This window comes from Muntiacus reevesi, chromosome 18, assembly GCF_963930625.1.
Source record: "Muntiacus reevesi chromosome 18, mMunRee1.1, whole genome shotgun sequence".
Classification (NCBI taxonomy): Eukaryota; Metazoa; Chordata; class Mammalia; order Artiodactyla; family Cervidae; genus Muntiacus; species Muntiacus reevesi.
In genome coordinates, this window is record NC_089266.1 from 34,727,220 (window position 1) to 34,753,068 (window position 25,849).

Genomic DNA, 25,849 nt, shown 5'->3' on the forward strand with positions numbered 1-25,849 from the left:
AGCATATCCACTAGGTTGAGGCCCCTTAAGGAAGACCACCACAATGTATCTCCAAAGGATCCTTTATTGACAGAGCAGGACCGTGGCATTTATATATATATATAAAAAATGTTTGACGATTTGGCAGGCAGTAATCCCATTGCCCGCCCACCACCCCTAGATTTTTCTGACCCCCACCCCCGCCCTGCACATGGAAGGGAGATGACTGCCCCACCCAGGCCACAAGGCCATACTCCCTTGCAGACAGCGGGAAATAGGGGATTTTCCATGGCCACTCCTTGAACATCAGATATCAACAAGTATTCTCTCAAAGGGAAAAAAAATACAGAAATCAAAACATTTAAATATGAAAAACCAAAGGGAACTGGGTGGAAAGAGGCTAAAGACAAAAGGAACTTGAGTTTCTTGGGAAGAGTCTCCGATGTTCCCCTGCCCATTAACGAATGGGCTTGAGGCCTGGGATACGAGGCTCACACAGTGAGTTTGCAGTGACACAGCTCCTTGTAGATCTGCCGACGAAGTTTGGGCATGTCCTGCTGAGTGAAGCTGAATGGCTGAGACAGGGCCAGGTGCTTGCAATACTGGGGTTAACAAAGGCAGGCCATGAGAACCACCTACTGAGCACGCTCCCCCCCCCCCCCCCAAATCAGGACCTGTGCTACATATTTCTTTTGATACACCTCTCACTGGATCTTTCCAAGAATATTCCCATTTCACAAACAAAACCAAGGTCCCATAGGCTGGGGTTCAAAAAAAGTCTGACTGTAAAGCAAAGTTCCTATTTGGTACACAAAATATCAAGTGTTAACAGAAAACACTTTGCATTGAGGATCAGAGGCAGCTATATCAGGGCCAGAGCCCAAGGAACCAGTCCCAGCACGGTATGGAGAAGCCAAGAGAGGACCAATGAAATCAGGGTTTCTGCATTCTAACATGTAGGGTTACTCCCACTAGGTAAGTGGTTGTTAAGTCAAATGAGGGAGGCCGAACAGCTTCCCCCTCCCTCCCAACTCTTTTTTTTTTTTCCTTTAGCCATGGACTTTATTGTTTGAATATTAACAACTATTATTCTATACTCGCATTTTAATTTCTTACAAAACTCTACATTCCACATTGCTAGGTCTCTTCATTCTCCATTTTATGCCACATTTTCATGAAAAGGTATTTCCCTGAATCATAATCTGCCTGATTGTGTTTGTTGTTATGGTTGTTGTGGTGTAGTCACTAAGTTGTGACCCCATGGATCATAGACCCACAGGACCTTTTGTCCATGGGGTTCTCTGGGCAAGAATACTGGAGTGGGTTGCCCTCCCAACTCTTTAACCCACCTAGTATCTGCTTACCTGCAACACAAAGGCACCACAGTCACTGTCATTATTCTGCCTGGCCACATTCTGGAGAATAAAAAAAAGGTAAGCCCTTCTCCTGGAGATCCTACGGGTATAGCTTCAACTTCTGCCTCTTACCACACGCCCCACCAGCCCTAACCCTGCTTAAACCTCCTCTAGGAACTTACCATTTTGAAGTAACCTTTCCAGCCCTGGTGGAAATCCAGCCGGTCTTTCTTCACTGCCTCTGCCTGCAAATACTTGGCAATATGCTATGTAGATGGAGGAAAGGAGGAAGTGAGCCTCTACATTTCCCAACTGAACCCAAGCTGTGCTGGTCACAGGCACCAAGCCCAGGTTGCTCATCAGAGACCCAAAACCCAACCTTCTGCCTGAAATGCCTTGCCACTAGATGATCTCCCCACATTCTGCCCATCTTTCCCTTTCCTCTCAAACCTTAGGGCAGCGGCGGTTCAGGGTGCGCTGCGAATCAAAATAGGTGATGGTGCGCCGCCTCACGTCAACAGAGATGAGGGACCAATGCACCTCCAGGTGGATGGGGATTAGCAGGAGCTCTTTATTGAAGATATCCACCTAAGAAGGCAGGGCTGGAGATCAGGTAAGACAGCATAGGAATCCTGCTAATTGCTACGAGGGTTCTAAAGGAGGAGCAGGCAAGGAGCTAAGTGGAAGAACTCAACACCCAGCCCCTGGACTGTGAGGCAAGGCCCAGCATCTGGATATCTGGATTCTTGGGCTTGAGGAAAGCAGGACAGAGGAGGTGGTACAGAACAAACACTGGCGGGCCCAGGATAGCCCAGGTACTTTTTACACATTAAAGATACAAGTGCTTAGTAGGTTCAGGATCCTGGAGCCAGACTCTCAGGGTTCAAACTCAGCTCCTCCATGTACTAGCTTATGACCCAAGCAAGTTACTTAGTAACTCAATTCCTTTTTCTGTAAGACTGAAAATAACAGTATCTACCCTCACCTGTTTGTTACACAGATTAAACTAGTTAATATCCATAATACACTAAGAACAATGATATCCATAATACACTAAGAACAATGCATGGCACCTAACAGATGCTCAATCAGTTAACACAACAATCCTGAAACAAAGTTCTCATGAGGAAACTGGCTTGGAAAAGTAAAGCAACCTGCTCAAGGTGAGAGAAGAGATGACAGAGGCGGGATTTAAACGCAGGCATATAGAAAGCCTGTTCTTTCTGAGGCGTCACCCCACCTCTACAGGGAGACAGGAATTAAGAAATGCTGGAGGCAGTGGCCCTACCTCACTGTAGAAATTTCCTGGCCTTTGAATCGGAGGACAGGTAAACTAATCGGAATGGAGAAAAGAACTCTTTCCCACCCCACCAAACCTGCTGCCCTCCGCCTTAATTATTTTCCCCAGTAACTTAGGCCAAAAACCTAGGCATCATCCTTGATTGCTATCTTTTCCTCATCTCTCATGTCCAATTCATCAGAAAGTCCTATTGGTTCTACCTACAAGAGCTACCCTAAATAAAACTACTTCTATCAATATTTCCACATTGACCACTCTGGTCCAAGTTTCTCATCAGGACTTCTCAGCTACTCTGTTTAGTCTGCCTGCTTCCACTCTTGCCCCCTTTCCCTCTATCACCGAAATAGAAGTTTAAAACATGAGTCACTTCCCAGATTGCTTGAAACTCTTCAATGGCTTCTTAGAACACAAAGAATAAAATCTACCCTGGTTGACCTGCCCTCCATGCCTCACATGATCTACTCTCTGACCACATTTTCTATGGTTTTTCCTTTGCTCACTCTGCTCCAATCACACAGGCAGCCACACGGGCCCTCTGATCCTCAAATGTTCTTTCTCGCTCTGTGTCCCATGTTCCTGGGGTTCCCTTTGCTTAGTATACGCTTGCCCAGATGTGCACAGGGCTGGCTCCTCCTCACTCAAGTATCAGCTAAAGGAAGCCTTCCCAAACCACCCTGTCTAAAGTACCCAGCCCCATGCTACCACAGTACTGTTTTGTTTACAGCAAATTATCACTAGCTGTACTTTAACTGGCTTATTGATTCTCACCCCCAAAAGGTAATAAGTTTTCCTTATTTAATACTGTATCCTTAATGCCCAGAATAGTACCTGGCACACAAAAGACATTTAATAAATACTTGAAAGTCTGAATGAACAGGATTGGGGAAAGGATTCACAGGAAACACAACTCTAGAGGCAAGGTGTTACATAAGATGTGAATTCATAACTCACGTTTTTGGTCCACCTTTTCACCCCATCATAACCTTTGGTACGGAGTTTATCATAGAAGAAACTGTTGAAGAAATGCACCTGTGCCAATGATACAAAAGAGCCAGGTGGACTCAACAGACCACAGGCCCTCCCGCCACGTGTCCTCTCCCCCGCCCATTCCATTTCATCACGGCTCGGACTAGTTTCCACAAACTCCAGTCCAACTTACTAAGGGTAAAAAGCACAAACCATTTTCAACCTCATCTTATAACTTCCCACCCTGATTTGTGGGGTTAGCCATTGGGGGAAAACACTACAGATTAGGGGAAAGGACTAGAACTGAAAAGTTCAGTACCAAGATTACAAATTTGAATTTAACAAATTACCTTCTACTGCCTCTCCCCAGAAAGAAGGACCCTCTTTATGTAAAATAGAAGACATGAAAGGGACTGAAAAAGCTGCTTAAAACTTCAAAAGTTTTTCCAGGGACTGAAATATCTGGTTAGGCCTACCTTTTCAGGGACTGTATCCATGACCAGGTCTCCGTACATGTTCATCACCTGAGGAGAAGATGAGAGGCCACTTGCCATGGAGGGTGTGGCATGGGTACACGGCTTCCCCACAGAGAGGGCCCCAAACACATTATTCCCCAAACCCCCTCTTGGGCCTGTTTCTCCACGTCCCCTCACCTGGTCATTGAGCCAGTTCTGTCCATACAAAGTCCCCAGGTCATCCATGGTCAGCACATGCCGCTTATAGGTGACTCGGAAGCCCCTCACCATGGCATTGCCTGGCATCCGTTGGTATGACTGGATCAACTGCAGCACCAGGCCCTTCCTGGGTAGGCCAAGGGTTGAGTCATGCAAGAGATTGGGGTGGGGGCAGTGGCTTGGGCATAGAGAAGTACCTTCTACTGCCTAGAATAAGAATCTAAAACTTTTTATTTGGGTCATGTGTCCTTTTGAGGACTTGCTAAAGGCACACTCCCCTGTAAGAAGCACAGGAATACTTAGGTCCACACGGTATTTCAGGGTCCCAGGTAAAGGCCCTCCCGGGTGGCTCACAGGGGCTTGGCACCTTGTCTGCAGATTCCTCCCCTTCAGTTCTAGCTTCCTCCTCCTCCCCGACTATATCCCTATGGGAGAAAAGGCAGCAGCATTCTCTCCCCATCTCTCAGGTCCCAGCCCTCTTCCAAAGGGCATCTCTTTCATGCCTTACCTGGAAGGTGCAGAGAATTCCTGCTGGAAAATGTCCTCTAGTTTCTCCACTACCTCATCAGTGCTGAGGGGGATGAGGCTGCCATAAGTCTGAAGGAATTCATCCAAGATGCCTGAGTGGAGGGAGCAGAGAAAAGTGAGACTCCAGACTCCGATCTCACAGTCAGCTGAGGGGAAAGACAACATCCTGGAGGGCTCCTTACTCTGCACACAGGTGACATGCTCCTCCCGCAGAGGGCTGTGCTGGCCAGCTTTCTCCCCAGGCCGCTCGGCCTCTTCTGCAGTGCCCACATCTGAACCCTGAAAAAGCTCCTGGGCCACGTGGTCCCCGATGCTGCACACGTTGCTGATGAGGATGCTGGCATCAGGGGGTGCCAGACTTCGCTCTCCTTCTGGCCCAGGTGGTCCCCCAAAGCCATTGGGCAGAGTACAAGAGAGGAGACCTGCAACGCAGGGGAAATAGGATGGAGGCAAGAAACTCGCTCAGATCAAAGACCAATGGGAAGATTAAATGAGGCACGCAAATTAAAAGATCACGAGAAGGAGGAACTGAAACAAAATCTACCAGTACAAACACTAAAGAATGAAAACCCTAAAGCATGAGATAATTATGTCCAAGAGCTTATAAGCGACAAAGAGGAAGAGTTATTACAGGCATACCTCAGAGATATTTCAGGTTTGCTTCCAGACCACTACAATAAAGCAAATATTGTAATAAACTGAGTCACACAAATTTTGGGGTTTCCTGGTGCATATAAAACTTACCTTTACTATAATATAATTTATTAAGTGTGCAACATTATATCTAAAAAGCTATTTTAAAAATACTTTATTACACATGAAAAGATGCTCAACGTCACTAATCATCAGAAAAATGCACATCAAAACTACATTGAGGTATCACCTCACACTGGTCAGAATGGCCACCATCAAAAAGTCTACAAACAAGGACTTCCCGGGTAGTACAGTGGATAAGAACCCACCTGCCAATGTGATCCCTGGTCAGAGAAGAGTCCACATAACATAGAGCAACTAAGCCCGTGTGTCTAGACCCTGTGCTCTGCAACAAGAGAAACCACCACAACGAAGAAGAGCCCCCAACTCTCGACAACTAGAGAAAGCCCATGCGCAGCAACAAAGACCCAGCAGAGTCAAAAAATAAACAAACCACCTCTGTCTTCTTAAAAAGAAAAAAGTCTAGAAACAATGTCGGAGAGGGTGTGGAGAAAAGGGAACCCTCCTACACTGTTGGTGGGAATGTAAGGTGGTAAAATCACTACAGAAAACAGTATGGAGGCTCCTTAACTAAAAACAGGAACTACTGGATGACCCAGCAATCCCACTCCTGGGCATCCATCTGGAGAAAACCCTTATCTGAAGATACCTGCACCCTGATGTTCACTGCAGCACTATTTACAGCCAAGACATGGAAACAACCTAAACGTTCAACAACGGATGAATGGATAAAGACGTGGCCCATATGAACACTGATATATTACTCAGCCATAAAATAAAGAATGAAAAAACTGCCATTTGCAGCAACATGGATGGACCTAGAGATTATCATACTAAGTGAAGTCAGAGAGAAACAAACCGCTATCACTCGTACGTGGAACCTGATTTTTAAAAAAAGATAAAATGAACTTATTTACAAATCAGAAACCAATTTATAGAAATACTGAAAACAAACTTATAGTTACCAAAGGAGAAATGTGGAAGCGAAGGATAAATCAGGAGCTTGGAATAAACATATACACAGTACTATATATAATATAGGACTTAGTATATATAGCACAGGGTACTCTACCCAATATTCTGTGATAACCTGCATAAGAATCTAAAAAAGAATGAATATATTTATAACAGAATCACTTTGCTGTGCACCTGAAACTAACACCACACTGTAAATCAACTATATTCCAATAAAACAAAAATATTAAAAAAAAAAAACTTCATTGCTAAAAATGCTATCATCTGAGCCTTCAGTGAGCAGTAACCTTCTCAGCAGTGGAGGCAATGAAACATTTCAAGAATTACCAAAAGGTGACAAAGACATGCTACTGAGCAAATACTGTTGGAAAAATGGCACTGATAAGACTTGCTTTACTCAGTGTTGCCAAAGACCTTCAATTTGTAAAAAATGCAATGTCTCCGGAGTACAATAAAGTGAAGCGCAATGAAATGAGGTATGCCTGTACTCAAAAACAGGAGGAAAGCAAGAAAACACTAGGATTCAGAGAGATGTGAAGTTCAAAGATATTTCTCATAATGCCTAGCATGGTAGCATAGTACCTGGCATACAGCAAAGACTCAATAAATACGCAAATAATTAATAAAGACAGAGCCTGATGTTGTTTAGTTGGGAGTTCTCCAAAAGAGAAACATTCTGAGTGAGAAAGTCACACACAGCTGTCCAGGTGATGTACTCCTCTACCCAGAGAGATCCATCCCACCACTCTAAGAATGAGATGTACATGCATGGGGCACTTACCCTCAGAGGCCAAATGAAGACAGAGTTCAAGCAGACATGACTGGCTTTTCTAAACCATGATTCCCTCTCTCATCTATGCACAGGGCACCTACTTAGGAATCCTGTTTCCCGGCCTTGACTCTCTTCCCAGACTTAGTTCCTGCTTGGAGTAGGGCTTAAAACATTGCACAACTGTTCTGCAACCTCTCTCTCTGCCCTCCTACTTTCCTTAGACCCAGCTCTTATCACAGCAAGAGACTCCTTATCTCCCAGGATCTTAGCCCTCTCCACCCTCTCCTCTGCCCCATTCCCACCTTACCGGAGTCAGGGTCCAGAGGAGACTTTGGAGTCCACCTTAATCCATCTTCCTCCATGGGGGCCCCAGAGGGCACTGGTGGAGATCCTCTCACCCCATCCTCAGCCATGAGAGCACCTAACAGACCCAGCCGGGGTGGAGGTGGTCCCCGAGGGGAGTCAAAACGACAGCAAGGGGATGGCACCTGTGGTGTCACGGCCCCTTCCCGGGGTGAAAGATGGTTCTTGGGGTGTGGGAGGTTCCGCCGCCGGCCCCGGTGGCGCCCCCAAAGCTTCCAGTGGAATGTCAGCGAGGTGCTTTTTGAGTAGAGCAGCATCCGGAAGGCTCTCATAGCTCTGCGACGGCGCTGTGAACAGGTTTTCCGATGAGTAGGGCGGGGAGGGCGAGGCCTCTGGGAAGCTCCCAGCTGACCCCATCTGGGGGGCAGCCTCCAAGCTGCCACTTCCTCCTCCTCATCTTCATCTTCGTCGTCCTCTTCTTCCTCCTCCTCTTCACTAGCTGAGGCATCAAAAGATGGCCGAGGGACAGGGAGGCGTCTGGTTGGCACTGTGGTCCCTGACCCAGGGTCTGGCCCAAACCCTCCACCTGATTTGAGTCGGGGTTTGGGGGGTGGGGGCCAACGAAGACGCTCCCGCCTGGGACTTGAAAAAGCTGGGGCTATGCCGGGTCCAGGAGGCTCAGGCCCCCAAGACCCGGTCCCTTGTATAGTCTCTTTCATCTTCCAATGGCCTGGAAAACAAAAGTTGGAATGTCAGAATCCAAACATCCTACACCCCAGATCCCACCTCTCTTTCTCAGCATGCATCTTTTGCAATTAGACACAAACTATGGAAAAGACAGATTTCAAGCAGACATGACTGGCTTTTCTAAACCAGGACTCCCTTTCCTTAGACCCAGCTCTTAACACCACAAGAGACTCCTGCTCTCCCAGGATCTTAGCCCTCCCCACCCCCTTCTCTGCCCATTCCTAACTTCAGATCTTCCTTATGGTTAACATGGTCCACAAGCTGCCCTTTATAGTCTGTGCCACCATCTCTCTCCTGCCCAGCTAGAGGCAAGGAAGAATGGCTAAGCAGCAGGCCTCAGGGTTCTTATTTCTCAGATCCCCACATCAAGCCTAGTATTTTCAGGCTCCATTTCTCTACTTGAATATCACCAGGGGCTTCCCAGGTAGGTGACGGTAAAGAATCCGCCTACAATGCAGGAGACCTAGGTTCCATTCCTGAGTCAGGAAACTCCTGGAGAAGCAAATACCCACTCCAGTATTCTTTTGCCTGGAGAATTCCATGGACGGAGGAGCCTGGCGGGCTACCATGGGGTAGCAAAGAGTCGGACACGACTGAGCACTAACACAAGTCTACTGGCACAAGAGATATCCCAATTGAGAGTTAGTAAGGGAAATGGCTCAGTACGGGAATACTGACATGGTACAGAGATACGTGAGAACACAACTTCCGCCAGGAATCCGTAAACGAGAGTGAGAAGAGAGTTCTCCATCACCGAGGAATGAATGGGGTGTGTGGGCATGCTCGGGTCGTCTCAGGAGGGAATGGGGATACGAGGGCTACGGTTCAGGTCATAAAATCTAATGAGAAGGGAAGGATTTTAGAGGAAACTGAAAGAGAACCGGATGGCGCTTAAGGAGCCGAGTCAAGGCGCGCTGAGACGGAACTCAGCCGAGCCAGGTTGGCCCAGCCCCCTTCCTGCACCGTCCTGGGGACCAGAATGCGTCCCAGCACCGGTGTGGTCCTACAAGCTCGGGAAACTCCGCGTGCAAGGGCCTTATAAAGCCCCTTCGAGGGCCTCCTGGACCCCCGTTAGATGGGAATGGAGTTCAGAAACGGGAGAGGCCGTGGCAGAGCTGGGGGGAGGGGAGGGGGCGTCCTCACCCAGAGCGGGGAAGCCGGGCGGACAGGCCCGAGGGCGGGCGTCTCCGGCCTCAGGCTTCCCGGCTCATCTCTCCGGCGGCGGCGGCGGCGGCCCCACCACTTCTGCTGTCTTCAGGCGCAGCCGTCTCAATTCAGGATTCCAACGCTTCTGGGCCGCGCACCGCGCCGCCCCGCCGCGGCCACCTCTTGCTCTGCTTCAGCCTCCACCTCCACCACCTCCCCCTCCTCCTCCTCCTTCCCCTCCCTCGAGCCCCAGGCCCACCGGCGGCGATGGCGCACACTTAGTGCGTCACACCCGGCGAACAGCGCCGGCGGGGCCACCACGCGCCTAGTCCCGCCTACCCGAGAGCGTAGACGCCACGGGACCGTCCCGCCCACGCGCCCCACGCAGAGATGCGCCTGCGCACACCCGCTGACCCGAGCTGCGCCCGCAGCCCCTCTATTAGTTCTTTTGCGCCTGCGTGTCCCGTGCCGATCTTCCGCCCTCCGCCCCCGCGCGGTGAACCCTGGTGTTCCTCGCTCCCCCGGGCCTGAACTGGGGGCCCTGGCACGTGGGTCCAGTGAAGCGCGTCGGAAGAGGGCTGGGAGGTCCCCGTGCGTGGACGGAGCTGAGGCACAGCAGTGGGGGAAATGGATCCAAGGTCTTATTTATTTAGTCTTTATTTTTAAATTTTAGGCAGGGCTTGCGCAGAAAGGAGAGATCAGAGGAGTGAGACAGGATCAGGACTGGTGCGTACGATTTAGCCAAGGCGACCCGGCCTGCCGGGCCACGATAGTGGACAGAGTGAAGGCAAAACTTGGGACCTGAAGAGTAGTGGTGTGACTGCAAGGGGACCGTCGTCATCGGGCACCCTCTGCAGACCGGCGCCTAACAATTACACCTCTGGAGATAGTAATGGAAACTGGAGCCCAGTAGATGGAGAGCGAAGTGAGGATGGGGCCTTCTTGTTGGGTGAAGAGGCAGAGGGTACCTAAAGAGAGGTGTGGTGTAAAGAACCAGGAGTTTGTCTGAACGGAGGAGGAACTCGTGGACATTTGCCAACCGACAGGATGGTTGTCTCAAACCGCCGCTAGATGGTGGTGCTGTTCTGGAAGCATTCCAGTGGGACCCAGAGCAAGTCTAGACAAAGCCTGGCATTTCCCACCCCCACCCCTACCCTACTCCCTCAAGAATTTGGGGCTGGATGGAGAAAAAGAACAAGCTATTATACCTCTTTAATATCCATGAATTCAAAGTCCTGGGGGTGAGGGTGGGAAGAAGGGAGAGTCATGAGCTGTCAAACCTGGGGGCAGAGGCAGGCCTCTGTGCCTGACTGTTCCCTGTCCACTGTCAGCTCTTGGCCATCTCCAAAGTGTACCCACCCTGGTCTTCCAAGCTCAGAACTACCTTTTACAACATAGTCACAGTTTCACAAGCCCCAGGAAGGTTCCATGTGGAGAGAGGCTAAGTTTGGCCCTTGCCCGAGGGATTACAACACTCAAGATATCCCCCTGGTGTAAATGGAAGACACCTGAGAAAGGGGAGAAAACAGATGCTCAGTGAAGCACAGGCATGCAGATAATCTGATATTTCCCCTCCTTTATCCAGCTCAACCTTATGTTTGCCTCCTGTAAGGACTAAGGCATTCTGTCCTTCATTCCTCACTCGGCCTCTACACCCCGGCTTCCAAGCCCCTGCCATAGCTCCCCCACTGTTGCCCCAGGTCAGGGATCTGCTCCCCTCACATCCACCCTCCACCGCCCACCCACCTCTCACCTGCACTGTAGCAGCTGTTGTAGGCCCAGTCAGGGTTGGAGGGCATGCTTTGTATGCATCGGAATAGAGTCTCCTGCCTTCCTTGTCCCTCCCGAGATACCATCTGACCCATGGTGAAAGTCTCATCATGAAACAGGACCTGACAGGGAAGGGAGGGGATGCTGAAGAAAGTGGGCTGGCGTGGCTCGGGTCTGGGCAGCCTCAGGAGCCCTGACAAAGGAGCAGAGGAATGAAGAAGGGCCCTCTAAGTGGGGTATGAATAGTGGTTGAGAAACCTCAGTGCTGGGGTACAAGGCTTTGGGAAAACAGACCTCCAGGCCCTCAGGTGAGGCTCAGGGGATATTTGGGGTTACCTGGCTGTACAGCAGATAAACTCCAGCATCCCAGACTCGAACAACGTATCCTTGGGCCTCCAAGCCTCGCCCACGCTGGAGAGCTGGTTGCCACATCACCTCTGTCACATCGGAGTCCTCTGGAGGCAAAGAATGTGGCAGTGAGGATTTCTGTGCACACTCAGACACTTATTCTCTAAGGTTCTCTTTGGCCGATGTGCCAGTCCTACACTTCCTAGATCTTGCCCCCCACCCCAAAGCCATGATTGAAAATAGTGCTCACCCTTGGAGGTGATGTTAATGGGAACGAGGTGCAGAACTGAGCGCTTCTCTGGGGAGAGAGGGAGGAGATCTCAGCAGTTGTGCGCTGTCAGCCCTCCGCCCTCGCCCTGGCTCAGGGTTGCAGTCTCCAGATCCCCCTGCTATGGATCACCTCCCACCCCTGCTGCACCCCGGAGGCCTCACTCTTCTGTTTACGGGTGAGCACTGCTCTCCTTCTCCGGGATCTCTCCCCATTCTCCCGGCCTTCTGTGCCATCAGGGCTCTGCTCATGGAAAGAGGGTTAGGGTTAGGCTAAGATGCAAGGGTCCCAGAAAGCCTTTCCCCAGCCCCACCCCCCACCTCCCACCTGCCCCAGGAATGCCTCACATCTCTCCTGCACCTTTCCCCAGCAACCTGAGTCTGGGTACTGGCTCTCCTCCAGAATCTGTTAGGTATGAGAAGCATTAATCTTTAACAATTTCCTTTCCTGGAATGGTTGCTCCCTTGACCTCCAAACCCTGGGACCCTCTCTTGCACCCATTCCAAACTTTGCCGACCAAGCAGCTGGAACCGAGAGACCCAGAGACCACCCTGCCACGCATCCTTTTTTTGCCAGACATGCTTCTCCCCTCACTCACCTGCTCCTGGAGATTTAGCCACGGATTCCCTTCCCCCTTCTCGGAGGGCCCTCCGTTCCTCTGCAGCCGGGTCACCTCTCTCCTTAAGGTCTGTAGCTCGGTTTGTTGGGTCAGCAGAACCATGGCACAAGCCACAGCCCCCAGAGCCGCCCCCCAACTCAACCAGAGGGCAACTGAGAGTGCCGGCTCTCGGACGGAGCCCCCCATGTCTCCCTGGGGCCCTTTGGGGCTTAGCAAGGAAGGAGATGAGGCTGGCATGAGCTGGGGACCCTGCCAACAGCTGTGGTCTCAGGAGTGGGATGGCAAGGAGGTGACGGGGAGGGTAGGGGTGCAGGCAGTGGTGCAGAAGGGAAGAAGGGCGTTACGCAAGGGAGGAATAAAAAGGAACTTGAGAATAAAAAGAAGGGAGGCGGGAAGCAAGCTGGGGCACTGCTGGTGCTCTTGGCACCCTGCTGCGGGGCCAGCACTGTCCCAAGACCCCTCACCTCCTCCAGCCTCAGAAGAATTTGGTGTTAGTCTCTCTAGGAAGGACAGGGCTGCCAGTGACACCCAGGAGGAGCGGCCAGAACGCAGGAATCCCGGGGCGGCCCCAGAAGTGGGGGAGGGAAGGTTGGCTGGCTCTGGGGCATGGTGCCAGGAGCCGGGATGAAGAGACGTGCTGGGCAGCACCGAGGGTCAAGGGCTGAGAGTGGAAGACCCTCGCGCCCAGGCACAGGTGAGATCTCCGGGGCAGTCTGCTGACGGTGACTGAAGGTGGGAGAGGAGGGGAGGAGAGGGGGTCAGTGGGGAGGAGAACCAGGGTCGGGGAAGCAAGGAACTGGCTGAGTTCCGGGGTTAAGGCCAGGCCGGGTGTGTTGGAAGAAGGCCTGCACTACTCTCTCTGCTGAACTTGGCAAGCGGGACTTCCTGTTTCCCCAGAAACACTTACATAAGGCTCTGGACAAATGAGAAAGAGACAGCCAGAGCGCCCCACCACTGTAGGACTCCTGCCTGGACCCTGGGGTGCAGCTTCCCATGTTCCTGGGCCCTAATGTCCCACTTCCTGACCCTGAGCCCCTACATCGTGCCTGCTTCCCCGCCCCCCACCCCCGCTTCCCCGCTCCCTGCGCCAAGTCCCAGCCCAGGCTGGTGCCAGCACCTGCTGCAGGTGCCCAGGCTGCCAAGAGGAAGGGCCGCTGCTCCTCCCAGCCCAGGGATTCCCCACAGGAGGAAGCCCGCCTCCTAGGTAAATCAGGCAACTTCTGCTGGACCTTGGGCAGAGAATTGATTTTTTTTTTCTTCCTGGCAGTTTGCCTTTTGACTCTTTTCTCCTGCCTGGGACTTCAAGGCACGTAGGTGTCCATGCCCAAGCCTGGATGTCGTCCTGGAATTCCAGGTGACCGTCTCCCCCCACCCCCCACCTCCCAGACCCCCTCTTCCAATGGCCCTCAGCTACCCTGAGGATATCCTCTAAGCCCCAATAAAGAGAGCAACCATGACTTATTCTCTTTAATATCCACTTATCAACATTTAGTCACAATAATAATAAAAATAATATCTGTTTTAAAAATCCACAGGGAATTATCAGGGGAGGAGCCTGTCCTGGTCTCTGACCCCTCACATTCGGGAACTCCTGGCCTAGTCCCAGTCTCTCTGGCATCCGGCCCCTCTTAGTGCCTGAAGAGGGGGTGTGGAGGACCCATCATCACCCAGAGTGCAGTAAACACAGTGTCCTGGGGGGCTGCACCAGGGCTGGGGAGTCAGGAGATAAATGGGGTTGGGAGCTAGTGGGGTGGAGAGCTGGAGGTGGGGAGAGCTGTCAGAGAGGCTGGGAATACTTGTGTGGCGTGGACATCACGTGAGCCCTGGCAACCTGGGGGAGGAGCAGCTCAGGGTGGGGCAGAGGGGACAGGGGTGCTCAGAGAGCGGCCGTGGGGACAAGCCACTGGAGATCGGGGCCCTTCAGTGAACTTGGAAAAGTCCAAAGTAGGTGAGGAAGGGGGCAGCCTTGAGTTGGGTCTGGGGGAGGGTGCGGATCCGCAGGGAGGACCCTCGCCGAAGGCGCAAGAGCCCTGACACCTGGCAGAGACGGAGCTGGGGCCCCGGGGAACTGGCCGCAGTGGCCGAGAATTCCTCCAGGCAGCGCAGGGCCAGCGTGTCATCCACCAGCAAGTCCAGCTTCAGGTAGACAGCCTTCCCCTCATCAAAGTGCACCTGGGGGGGCGGGGGAGGGGCGGAGTCCAGACCCTCTGCTTCATCTCAGGTGTCCTCTCAGCCCAAACCCCACGCTCCCCCTCCCCACCTTTAACTTGCCCCCAACCTCGAAGCCCAACCCTCCTCCTTCAGTTCCGGCTTTACCCGTGGAGTCAGGTGGGGCTTACCTGACAGTACAGGTAGTAGAGCCCAGCCAGGGTGACCATAAATTGCCCTGTCTGGCAGTCATAGCGCAGGGGGTTGGAGCTGTTGATTTTGGCCTCCTCCCAGCCACTCACCGTCCCGTCCACACCTGAATGTGGGTGTTCAGAGACAGGGGGAAATCCCTCTAAAGAACTTTCTCACACAGGCCAGTGAGTCACTGAATTTATAAACCTTTGGGCCCACTTTACCCAGAAGATATCTAGGAGGCCGGGGGCAAGGGAGGAGCCACGGCCTCAGGAGCTGGGAGTGTGATAGGAAGTTAGGTGAAGAAACCCAACATAGAGGACTAGAATGATAGACAGCAAGTTCTCACCAGCTGCTTCTGGAGAGAGGAGTAGGACTCAAGAAGCATGGGGGCTTTTATAGGTTGTGTCTGCACCATTTGCTCTTTTACTTGGAGAAGGTATGGATGCGTTACTTGAATCATATATTACTTGGGTTATTAAAATTAAAAATGATCAAAAGGAAAAAAATAAAAACAAAAAATTAAAAATAATAAAATGGTACCCAAATCTCCATCCATTAATGAATGGATAAGGAAAATTAAATCCATACAATGGGATATTATTCAGCCATAAAAAGACATGGAGTACTAATGCATGCTACAATGTGGAGGAAACTTGAAAACGTTATGCTAAGTGAAAGAAGCTAGTCACAAAGGATCACATGTTCTATGAATGTCCAGGTGGCACAGTGGTAAAGAATCTGCATGCCCATGAAGGAGACACAAGAGATGGGGGTTCGATCCCTGGGTCTGGAAGATCCCCTGGAGTTGGAAATGGCAACCCACTCTAGTATTCTTGCCTCGAGAATCTCATGGACAGAGGAGCCTGGAGGGCTACAGTCCATGGGGTCGCAAAGAGTCAGACATGACTAAGCGACTGAACACGCATGCACATGAAATTTCCAAATTAAAAAAAAAAAAAAGAAATTTCCAAATAAATACATAGAGACAAAAAGTAGATTAGCGGTTGCTTAGGGCTGGAGGGGATCAGAGAGAAATACAGTGTGGTGGGTGAAGTGTACACGGTTTCTTTTTGAGGTAATGAAAACTCTCAAATTACTGTAGTGATGGTCATACAATTCTGTGACTATACTAAAAGCTTAACTGTACATTTTAAAAAGGGGAATTATATAGTATGTGAATTATATCTCAATAAAGCCGTTAACAACAACAAAACTAGAGTAAAGGTAATTGCAAACTGTAAAGAAGACAAATAATCAAATCACTAAGCAGGGTCTCAAATGACTTCCCAGTCCTCCATGAGCACCCCTGTTTACCTCTCAGATCTAATCTCACACATTCCTCCAAGTCACAAGACTCCAGGCCCTCAGGCCCACTTTCTGTTCCTGCCAGGCACCAAGCTCTCTGTTTCCACAGAGTTTTTACTGCTTTTCCCTCCCCCGGGGATTCCTCCCTCCCTTCAGTCAGTCTGGTCACTCTGAGTGACCTCCCCAGGCCTCCCAGTCTGAAATATTAATAGCTAGTCTCCATTAAACTCTCCTCCACTCACCGCATCTCTCTCACAGCAGTCACCAAGGACAGAAATCATCTTTATTTCCTTCTGTGATAGTTTGGGGTCTGCCTCCCCCAAGGAGCAGGGGGATTGGTCTGGTTACTGCACCCCAGGCCCTGCAGCTGGGCCTGCTCTGAGCAGACACTGAGCACGTGCTGGTGGGAAGAAGACAGAGGGGACGAAGAGGCTGTAGAGACAGCTGTCTCTTGTTTGGGTCCACAGGCTGCTCTCCAGGGCTACCTGCACCTCATCTCAGTAGCCTGGGAAGCTTCCTTCCTGGCAACCCTGTCCTCTGCCTGCCCCAGGGCGCTGTCCTGGTTCCTTTCTCCAGAACATAATGCTCACAGGGCATTTTCATCCCTACCTATGGGTTGCCTTGGCTTTTATTTCGCAAGACTCCAATCTGAGTCTCCAGCTCTGCCTGTGCCTGCCCCTCCTGACACTGCTACCTGCCTGCCATTAGAGTAACCTCCCCATGCTCCCCACTTCAAACTCACCTAGACCAAAACTGAGCCTGCCCTCCCAACCCCAAATTTGCTTGACTGTCTGCATTCCACATTGGGCTCCTGGTTCTGCCTCTTATCAAGCACCCAAGCCTCTCTCTCCTTCACTAGCTTTATCCACTGATCACCAGTTCCTAGCAAGCCTGCCACCTAGGTAGTTGTCTCCCTCCCCTGTGTGTGTGGACTCAGCCATTTCTCACTGGGGCTCTTTTCAGGCTCCTTCCTCTTTAGGCTCCCTGTTTCCACCAGGAGTAAACTGCCTGCTCCAGTTTACTCACCACACTACACAGAGGCATAGAATGATGTTTCTCAAATGCAGACGTGAGACTCTCTTCCTGATTTGACTTCAGAATAACCTCCAGACTCCAACTGTCACCTGGCTCTATATGCTTCTCCAGCCTCACCCCATCCTGCTTTTCTGGATCTGTCTCCTTAACCACATCGAGCCACTTGCTCCCCGTCCTCCAGCCTCATCAGACTCTTGGCAAATTCTGGGCTTTTGTACAAGTGGCCCTGCCCCTCTGTCCATCTTATACTCACACTTGGATAAGAGCCCATGCCTCCTTGGGGAAGAGTCCCTGACTCCATTGTAAAGTTGTCTTCCTCTGCTGGCCATGTGTCTCTTGCTACTTTCATTATTATTCTTGTCATATCACATTGTAATTTATAAATTTATATGCTTGCCTCCTCTCCTAGACAGCAGTTCCTTGCAAATAGGTCTGGATATTACTCAGTGTGGGCACCTAGCTGGGTCCATACAAACAGTAGCATCTCAACTCATGTGTGCCGAGTCAACAAATGAGTAAATGTTTGGGTAACTGCTGAAATAATGGTCCAGACAGAAGGGAGGAAGGCTGGCCTGAGGCATGAAGAGTAGGGGGAAGAAGGAGAAAGGGCATTCCTGGCTAGGGAACTAGTTTGAGCTTGTTGTGGCTAAGGGCATGGTGTGCCTGAGACCATGGTATCACTAAATTTCATTCTTTACTGCCCGGCAATCATCCTTTTTCCCTACTAGACTTGCTTTTCACCGTCCCTCCTGCCCATCTCCCTCGATCTCCAGAGGACCCCGAAGTCATCAGGTAAGGGCTACCTTATGTCCTCCCACCCAGACCACAAACCGACTTGTTCTCATGGTCACCACTGACCCTCTTATGGTGATGAGATGACACGTCCCGTCCCTTTCTTCCTTCTGGAGTCCACCCCCTCCCACCTTCTTGGATGTTGCCTGCAGGTTCCCCCACCCCTGCACTGGCAATTGCCTCTCACATAATGTCTGGAACACAAGCACAGCTAGCTGGATTCAAATCCTGGCCCCACCTCTTAGCATCATCATGACCTGGACAGGTTACCGTCATCTCTATCTGTGAAAAGAAGATGCCTGGATTATCTTCCTTTTAGGACTCTTTCAAGGATTGAGTGAGTGAGTGAGTGAGTGCTCAGTCGTATCCAACTCTTTGCGACCCCATGGACTGTAGCCTACCAGGCTCCTCCGTCCATGGGATTCTCCAGGTAAGAATACTGGATTGGGTTGCCATTTCCTTCTCCAGGGGTTCTTCCCAACCCAGGGATCGAACCTAGGTCTCCCGCGTTGCAGGCAGACGCTTTAACCTCTGAGCCACCAGGGAGGCCCCCTTTCAAGGATTAGGTGAGATTAAACACTGATTCCGTGGTGGCTCAAACGGTAAAGTGTCTGCCCACAATGCGGGAGACCCGGGTTCGATCCCTGGGACGGGAAGATCCTCTGGGGAAGGAAATGGCAACCCACTCCAGTACTCTTGCCTGGAAGATCCCATGGACGGAGGAGCCCGGTAGGCTACAGTCCATGGGGTCACAAAGAGTCAGACACGACTGAGCAACTTCACTTCACTTCAAACACTGAATAGGTATTAGCTATGATTCAGGCAGTATTGCTTAAGGACTGAACTTTTCCTGGATTCACATCCTTCTCTACCTCCTGGCCCATTTCTCTGCTCCTGTTACAGAGAAACTTCTGGAGAGGGTTGTCACTGTCTCTGATTCCTATTTCCGATTTTCCCTTAACCCAGTCCACACTGGCTTCCAACCTAACCACACCAGACACCACCCTTGTCAAGGTCACCAGTTGACTTTGAATGTTACTAAATGCAGCAGTCATTTCTCTGTTCTCATCTCATGTGACCACTCAGCTGCATTCAACATAGACAGCCACATCCTCCTTCTTGAAACTATGTCTTCTCTGAGACTCCAGGACACTGCCCTCCCTGGGTTTCTTCCCCTCTCTCTGGCTGCTTCTCAGTCTCTGCTGTATTCTCCTACTCTGCTCCAAGAGCCTCAGGGCTTTCCTTGTGGGGCCCCCTTTCCTCAAGGGTGTCTCATCCAGTCCTGTAGCTTTAAATACCATCCATCTGGTGATGACTCCTGACTCTACACACTCTGCCCAGGCCTGAGCCACTCACCAAGTCCAGCTAACTATCTGTGAAACTCACTTGTTTATTATTATTTATCCACTTAGTTATTATTAGCTCTCAAATTCAATTATTCATTTACATGCCCCCCAACCTATTTCCTTCCTGGTTGACACCACTTTAATAAAAGACATCATTATTCTCAAAGATGCCCAACTTAAAAATCTAGAAGTCATTCCTTCCCCCACCCTCCCTTATCCTGCTCCAGCAAGTTCTTCTCTTCAAACTGAATCCATTTACTTCTCTCCATCTCAGCTGCCAACCCTAGACTAAGTCACTCTCGTGTCTTGCCTCCTGGCCTATCACATGGAAGGGAATTCCAGGTGAACGAACAGTATGTCCAAAGTCCAGAAGAAGTACATTGGTGGGGAGGGGGTGTCAGCCAACAAGTGTCGAGAGGGCATAAAGATGTGCCAGGAAAAGAGGTTAAGACCAGAGCGTGGAGAGGCTGGAAGTCAAGCAGAAAAGCAATAGAAGAATGAGAGACAGGCTTAAGGAGGCTGAACTTGGCAACACAGGTGGGACACAGTAGGGGTGGGGAAAGTCTAGAATGGGGAAGGAGCTGGAGACTGAGTTTGAGGTTCTGAGGTCATGGTGCTGAGGTGGGGGTGGGGGTGGGGTGGGGATGGAAAAGATCAGAGACTGGAAATATTTAGAGAAAAATGATCAGAGCATGAAAACTCTTGGAATATGGAGGGGAAAGAAGGGGGGGGGGGATCAAAGATGCTTCTTGGAGATGAGCGAGGGCTGAAGGTGGTTTGGTGGGGGGATATGCCTGGTCTCTGAAAGGGGAAGGGGTCTCCCTGGGGTCCCATGTCTGAGTCACAGAGAAAGTCCAGTTTTGGGAGCTAAGAGAAGTGAGCCCTAAGCATTTTCTTGAACTGGCTTTTGGAGTTCTTATGTTGAAGGTGGAGATGGGGGTGGGAAGTCAAGGTTTGGGAGGGGGTCCCTTGTCCAGAAGGCCAGGGCTGTGAGGGTAAGAGAAGAGCTTGGGGAGCGGAGGCGGGGTCTCACCTGCCTGTGCTCCGTCTTGTCCTGGCTGTGGGTGAACTGTAAGACACAGGAAAGGGGTGGTGAGCCCTGCCCTGTGCCTCAGCCACCCCTTCTCCCCGGGCATGGCTCCCCATCACCCACCTTCATAGTGGGCTGCAACTGCTCTGCACGCCCGTGGTTTCCGGCCTTTAGATGCTGAGGATCAAGGAAAGACAGATGGGCAAAGCAGTCCCCGTGTCTGGGGTGTGGGTGGCCAGGAGCTACTCTTTCAGCCCCGTTCCCCCCAGTACCCTGACACCCTTATTCTTGTTTAGTCTCCTGGTCTCAAAACCTCAGGACTTATCTTCCTCCACAGGTATAGCCACTGATAATTTATCATCCAAAATGGGATGCTTCTGAGTGCAAGAGGGGATTATTAATCATCACATTGAGCCCACAGGTGTAAGCCTGCAAGCCTGGATACATGATCACAGGGTCACCCCAGTCACAAGTCTTTGCTTTTGGGGGCTCGGGCCTCTGATTCCCCTACCTTGTCTTCATCAGGACCTCAGGAGCTCTCCTAACTCCTGGCCACCCGTCTTCATATTCAGGGTGGGGTCTGAGTGAGAAGCAGGTCTATGCAATGGAAGGAGCTTCAGAGGGAAGCTCAGAATTCTAGGTTTGAGTCTCTGTGACTCTGAACCCCCCTTTTACTCTCTGTGCCTCAGTTTCTCTACCCATAAGCAAGGATAATGGATTTTGCTCTGCTGCTTCACAGGGCTGTTATGATGAACAAAACCGACAGTGAGTCCAGAAGCCACCATGATATTGTGATTCCTAAGGCTGGGATAAAGGGCTGCTCACCATTTCTGCGAGGCCGAACCAGTTTCAGGAAAGGAACAGCATCCTGGCTTTCCTCAGGCTGGGGGTTCAGGTCCTAAGGGCGTTAAGGGCAGCGCTAAACCAGGATCTCACCAGGGACTCCAGGAGACACAAACTAAGACCGGCAGGGGGCCCGACAGGAGGCCTGTCACGAGAGGCCCAGCGAGCAAGAGGACGGAATCCCTCAGCCAAGAGCGACCGAGGCCACCGGGAGGTAGGTTCTTGGGGTCAGGGCTCAGCCCTCACCCCTCTCCCCAAGACCGGCCACATCCCCCTAGTCCTCTCCTCTCAACCAGCAATTGGTACATCACACACACGCCCACACCCAGTTAGTGTGCACAATGAGTACACACCCTGCACACACAGCCAGCATCCCTCTTCCATAGCAGGCTCCTGCATCTCACACTTCCACGTCCCCCACAGCTAATAAACACTTCATACTTGGGTGACACCAAGGGGGCACAAACCCCTTACACACAGTTGTCACACTCTCATGTACCCAGGCAGGAGAGGGCTGATGCACACACACCCCACACACATGGCTGGCACAAGCAGGCTACACACTTCCCATGCTCAGCAACCATGTCGCCAGCACCACCCCCCACTCACCAGCGGGTCCGGGTCTTCCTCTGCCACCAGGTCCCTCTGGGAAGGCTCCTGCTGGGAAGGAGGCAGCGTTACCTTGTCCTTCTCCACCTGACATCTCACCCTCCACCCACCTTCCTGGCCCCTTTTCCCCCCTGCCCACCAGCCCCATCAGATGTTAGGCACAGTCCCAGGGAGGGGTGTGCAGCCGGGCCTCACCTGGGCAAACAGCGATGCCCGGCTCCCCAGGCTGACCACGGCCAGCAGGAGGCCGAGGCAGGCCAGCACCAGGCCCAGGCCCAGCACGAGCGGGGCCAGCAGGGCGGTGCCCGGCTCCCCCCGGCGCTCCCTCCGGCTCTGGCTCCGACGGGTGGCCATGGGGCGGGGGCTGTGCATGCCTCACCGGCCCCCCATCCCGGGACCCTAGGGATAGGGGGAGGAGGAGCCGGCGGGCGGATCGGGCGGGGGAAAGGGAGGGGCCAGGGAAACGGGGCGGGAGCGGGGGGTGGGGGGGCCGATGAGGACAGGAAACCGGACACTGTTTGTGGTTAAACTCCGAGCTGGGCCGAGCGCAGTGCAAGGAGCGGGGCGCGCGCCGCTCGGCTTGCAGAGCCCAGAGCGGGTCCCGGCAGGGGGGCACGCACCTCCCGAGCGCGGAAAAGCGGGGCGATGTGTGTGTGAGTGTGCAGCGGGAGAGTTGGGGTGTGCGGCTGAGTTTTTTCCACGCGGGCGGCCGGCCGGCGGGAGAGAGGGAGCGAGGGTCGAAACAGCAGAAACTCCACGCGGCCTGGGTGCGGGTGGCGGGGCGGGGACACCGCCGCAACTGCGGCAGGTCTAGTCCTGCCCGAGCGAGATTACTAAATTAGGCCTCCAGGCCAAGGTGACAAGGCCACATGTGGCTGGTCTTATTCCCTCAGTCAACACAGTTAGAGGCCAAGGCACATTCGGATTTTAGCAGCCGCACCTAAAGGCATCCTCTTCCTGCAACTAACGAGAAGAGCTGAGGTCTGGCATTAATGCAGGCTGGGTTTCCACTTCTTTTAGCAAATCAGTTGGTAGTTGATTTAAACCCCAGGATCCTGCACCTGAGGAGAGCAAGCTTCTAAAACTGTGCGCCGGGAACAGCGCCCCCCCAACCCCCACCCCAAGTGTGTTCCCCAAATGCACTTCTCTGAAAACACACGAGCCACTTATGCAAATAATAGGGGTTACCTGGGCTCAGGGAGGAGCTACAAGGAGCTCACGGAGGTCGCTTTAAGTCGACCCCAGATGGAGTCACTTGTGCGGAGCCACCTTTAGCAAAACCAAAACACAACACCTAAGCTAATTGAAGTTTCAGCCCCTCCTAGGAGCAGAGATTTAAACCAATTAGTCTGGAATTTCCCTGATCCACTCTAGTGAGGAGGTAGTCTGCTGGATAAGATCCCTGCCCTTCCTTGCCCCAAAGGAAAGGTGACCAGGTCACCTTGCCTGAAACAATTCTTTCTTTTCTTTTGCTGATAAACACCTTGTCTCTATAAAAGATCCATTTGTTTCATTGGAGGGCCTGTCTGCTTGTTAAATGGGATGTCTTCTGATCCCTGCTTTGTGAATGTTGAATAAAGTCAATTAGATCTTCAAATTTACTTGGTGGAATTTTTTTCTTTTTCACGCCTTGCCTGCCGTGCAGCCTGCAGGATCTTAGCTCCCTGACCTGGGATGGAACCCATGCCCCTTCCGTTGGGAGTGTGGAGTCAACCACTGGACCTCCAGTTTGTTAAGTCTTAACCCTGGACCACCTGAAGCCAAGTTTATTACTTATCCCTTGACAGTCTGACAACACTTCAGAGGGAGATAAGTAAGGCCACAACATTTCTTAAGACTTTGAAATCTGGTTTAAAGCAGGTCTTTGCATGCTAGGGTAGGAACAGGGGTTAGTTAGGGTTGGGAAGGGTTATGATATAATAATTTAGAATGAACACCAGAAAAATGAGGGTTTTCAGGTGAGGGATTCAAATAGTCTAGGATGCAACCTGTCAATGTTGTAGCCACACATTCCGGGAAACAAACTCACTCAGAAGGACAATGCAGATAGTGGAGTGCAGTTTATTACACCGGTGGGCCCAAGGCAGAGTATCCTCTTAGCCCAGGACCCCGACCAGTTTTTGTGAAAATCTTATATACCCTAAGTGTACTTACTCAAGCCCACCTCCCCAAATTCCTTGAAACTAGCCTGGACAAGGTAAAAAAGAGATAAGATCAAAGTTAACCCATGATTCATGTGTCACAAGACTAGATAAACAGTGGATATTTATTTACCACTTTGTTCTGTTACAGAGATAATTAGCATATTCTTTTAGGCAACTGAGAGTTCAAGTCCAAGTCCTGAGGCTCTTTTATCCGGGGGTCTGGTTTTCCATTGGTTTGCCATTTCTATAGACACCTGGCACAAAGTTCAGAGTCCACTGGGAGGGTGACCATACGTGTAGCCTGTTGTTCGCAGCCTGGCCTAAGATGGAGTCCACCTCTGTCTGTTTCCTCCTTCATTCCCCCCTCTTGATGCTCTTAACTCATATTTTGAGCATCATTTAAAAGGATATATTTCACCCTGGCTCTCTGATCGCCAGTTTGGGAGAATGACATCAACCTTCGGGTTACAAAGTTCATAATACATTGTAAAATTCAGGGTCCACAAAGCAGAAATATCAAGGCTACTATAACAATGGTAAATATAGTTTTCCGTCAATCGCCCTTCACCCAAGATAGGACCGAAGTCCAGAAAGGAATGTTTTCACTTGACATTGCTTTTACCTGGTTTTTCATGTCATCTAAAGCAGTGATACATTACTAGATAAGGAATGCATACACAACATTCAACCTTAATTATAGCACAGGTCCCTCCTTGAGCAGCTGTGTGTCCAAACCCATTCTATTTTGAATTACCACTTTTCTCATTTGGATCTGCTCTTCATTTAAGGCTTGGATGGCTTTTGTTCTATCTAGGAGGGCCTGTTTTGTGAAATTAATCAAGGCCTCTACTTTAATCATAATATCTGTTGTCCCTATAGAGGGTATGAATAAGGCAACAATATACTCATACCATTGAAACACAGGTCTTGTCCACCTAGCATGTAAATAAGATAGATTTACTGGGGCTTGTTGTAGGTTAGGCTTTTGTTACACTGGCATTTATATCAAATATAACCCTATGACCCGAGTCTATTGACTGTAGGTCTGGCTTACACCCAGAAAGCAGGGAGAGATTATGATTGTGTCCCAGAAAAGAGCAGAGTGGTTTAAAATCTCCTTGGTGGAGCGGTGACAGCCACCAGGGAAGTCCATCCGTCATAGACAGAGGCATAGCCCCACATACCCAACAGTTGGAGCTATTGTGGAAGTTGGCGTAGGAATGTGCACGTTGATGAGACCAAGCAGCAGGAGTTGATTATGCGGCTTCATCCTCAAGGGACTCATCAGGGATCTTCTTTTCCTTCTTCTTAAGGATGGTCTTAGTCTCTCGAGGGTCAGCGGGGTCCCTCTCTGCAGTCCACTCAGCGTTTTCTGGATCTGCGTGGTATGCTCTCTTCACCCTCATATGATGGATCCAAAGGGCAATACCTGCAACTTTAACTGCAGTAGGGGTAGTTAGAATAACAGTATAAGGGCCCTTCCACCCAGGGGCTAGTAAATCAAGTTTCCGATCTTTGACCCATACTTGGTCACCAAGCGTAAACTCATGAATCTGTTCCCCAAAGGGGAACAGCACCCTTTCTTGTACAAACTTAAGTTACCCAATTTATTACCTTACCCAGTTCCATCTGCTGCGAAATCCTATCCCCCCCTTACCTGAGGCAAATTTGTTGACACCTGTTTTATTATGGGATGGGGACTCCCATACACAATTTCTTATGGAGAATAGCCTTGGGTCTGTGGGGTCATCCTGAGTCTGAGCAGAGCCCTCGGAAGCAAGTCCACCCAGGAGCAGTCAGTCTCTCTGATCCACTTGGAGAGCCTCTTTAAGTGTGCGGTTGGTTCATTCCACCATCTCAGAACTCTGGGTCTATATGTAGTGTGCAGTTTCCATTTGATGTTTAAAGTTTTGCTTACTTGTTATACTAAATCAGCTA

General features: G+C 50.9%; 3 protein-coding genes across 4 annotated transcripts; all 3 read right to left on the reverse strand.

The window, feature by feature from the left end:
* Positions 1-167: 167 nt before the first annotated feature.
* On the reverse strand, positions 168-9,702 carry SENP3 (SUMO specific peptidase 3). The gene is made up of 11 exons (XM_065910004.1): positions 9,457-9,702; positions 7,571-8,296; positions 4,985-5,224; positions 4,783-4,894; positions 4,254-4,401; positions 4,077-4,124; positions 3,586-3,663; positions 1,785-1,922; positions 1,517-1,600; positions 1,344-1,394; positions 168-581 (listed from the first exon to the last, which is right to left on the reverse strand). Exons 2-11 carry the CDS (start codon positions 8,283-8,285, stop codon positions 471-473), a joined length of 1,725 nt encoding a protein of 574 aa, XP_065766076.1. The 5' UTR covers positions 8,286-8,296; positions 9,457-9,702; the 3' UTR covers positions 168-470.
* Positions 9,703-10,079: 377 nt separating this feature from the next.
* TNFSF13 (TNF superfamily member 13) lies at positions 10,080-13,474 on the reverse strand. The gene is made up of 6 exons (XM_065910069.1): positions 12,444-13,474; positions 12,010-12,088; positions 11,828-11,875; positions 11,566-11,684; positions 11,213-11,351; positions 10,080-10,967 (listed from the first exon to the last, which is right to left on the reverse strand). The coding sequence occupies exons 1-6, from the start codon at positions 12,699-12,701 to the stop codon at positions 10,858-10,860; spliced, it is 753 nt and encodes a 250-aa protein (XP_065766141.1). The 5' UTR covers positions 12,702-13,474; the 3' UTR covers positions 10,080-10,857.
* A 443-nt stretch (positions 13,475-13,917) lies between these two features.
* Positions 13,918-22,211, reverse strand: TNFSF12 (TNF superfamily member 12). Of its 2 annotated transcripts, none has more exons than XM_065910068.1 (7): positions 21,963-22,211; positions 21,768-21,815; positions 21,141-21,213; positions 20,439-20,492; positions 20,319-20,354; positions 14,804-14,928; positions 13,918-14,636 (listed from the first exon to the last, which is right to left on the reverse strand). In XM_065910068.1, the coding sequence occupies exons 1-7, from the start codon at positions 22,137-22,139 to the stop codon at positions 14,385-14,387; spliced, it is 765 nt and encodes a 254-aa protein (XP_065766140.1). In that variant the 5' UTR covers positions 22,140-22,211; the 3' UTR covers positions 13,918-14,384. The 2 variants fall into 2 exon arrangements, with proteins under 2 accessions (XP_065766140.1, XP_065766138.1); XM_065910066.1 differs by having other exon boundaries at positions 21,768-21,818.
* Between the last annotated feature and the right edge of the window lie 3,638 nt (positions 22,212-25,849).

What these genes read in the sequence shown, in the direction of transcription:
- SENP3 (XM_065910004.1), bottom strand. Translation starts at nt 8,285, where the DNA reads ATGAAAGAGACTATACAAGGGACCGGGTCTTGGGGGCCTGAGCCTCCT. An exon ending in TCCTCTGGACCCTGACTCCG is followed by an intron (nt 5,225 to 7,570) that starts GTAAGGTGGGAA and finishes CCTGCGTTGCAG; the next exon opens with GTCTCCTCTCTTGTACTCTG. An exon ending in GTGGTGCCTTTGTGTTGCAG is followed by an intron (nt 582 to 1,343) that starts GTAAGCAGATAC and finishes TGTTAACCCCAG; the next exon opens with TATTGCAAGCACCTGGCCCT.
- TNFSF13 (XM_065910069.1), bottom strand. Translation starts at nt 12,701, where the DNA reads ATGCCAGCCTCATCTCCTTCCTTGCTAAGCCCCAAAGGGCCCCAGGGA. An exon ending in GCTCACCCGTAAACAGAAGA is followed by an intron (nt 11,876 to 12,009) that starts GTGAGGCCTCCG and finishes CTCTCTCCCCAG; the next exon opens with AGAAGCGCTCAGTTCTGCAC. An exon ending in CAACAGCTGCTACAGTGCAG is followed by an intron (nt 10,968 to 11,212) that starts GTGAGAGGTGGG and finishes CCCCTTTCTCAG; the next exon opens with GTGTCTTCCATTTACACCAG.
- TNFSF12 (XM_065910066.1), bottom strand. Translation starts at nt 22,139, where the DNA reads ATGCACAGCCCCCGCCCCATGGCCACCCGTCGGAGCCAGAGCCGGAGG. An exon ending in AGGAAGACCCGGACCCGCTG is followed by an intron (nt 21,214 to 21,767) that starts GTGAGTGGGGGG and finishes TAACGCCCTTAG; the next exon opens with GACCTGAACCCCCAGCCTGA. An exon ending in AGTTGCAGCCCACTATGAAG is followed by an intron (nt 20,355 to 20,438) that starts GTGGGTGATGGG and finishes TGTGTCTTACAG; the next exon opens with TTCACCCACAGCCAGGACAA.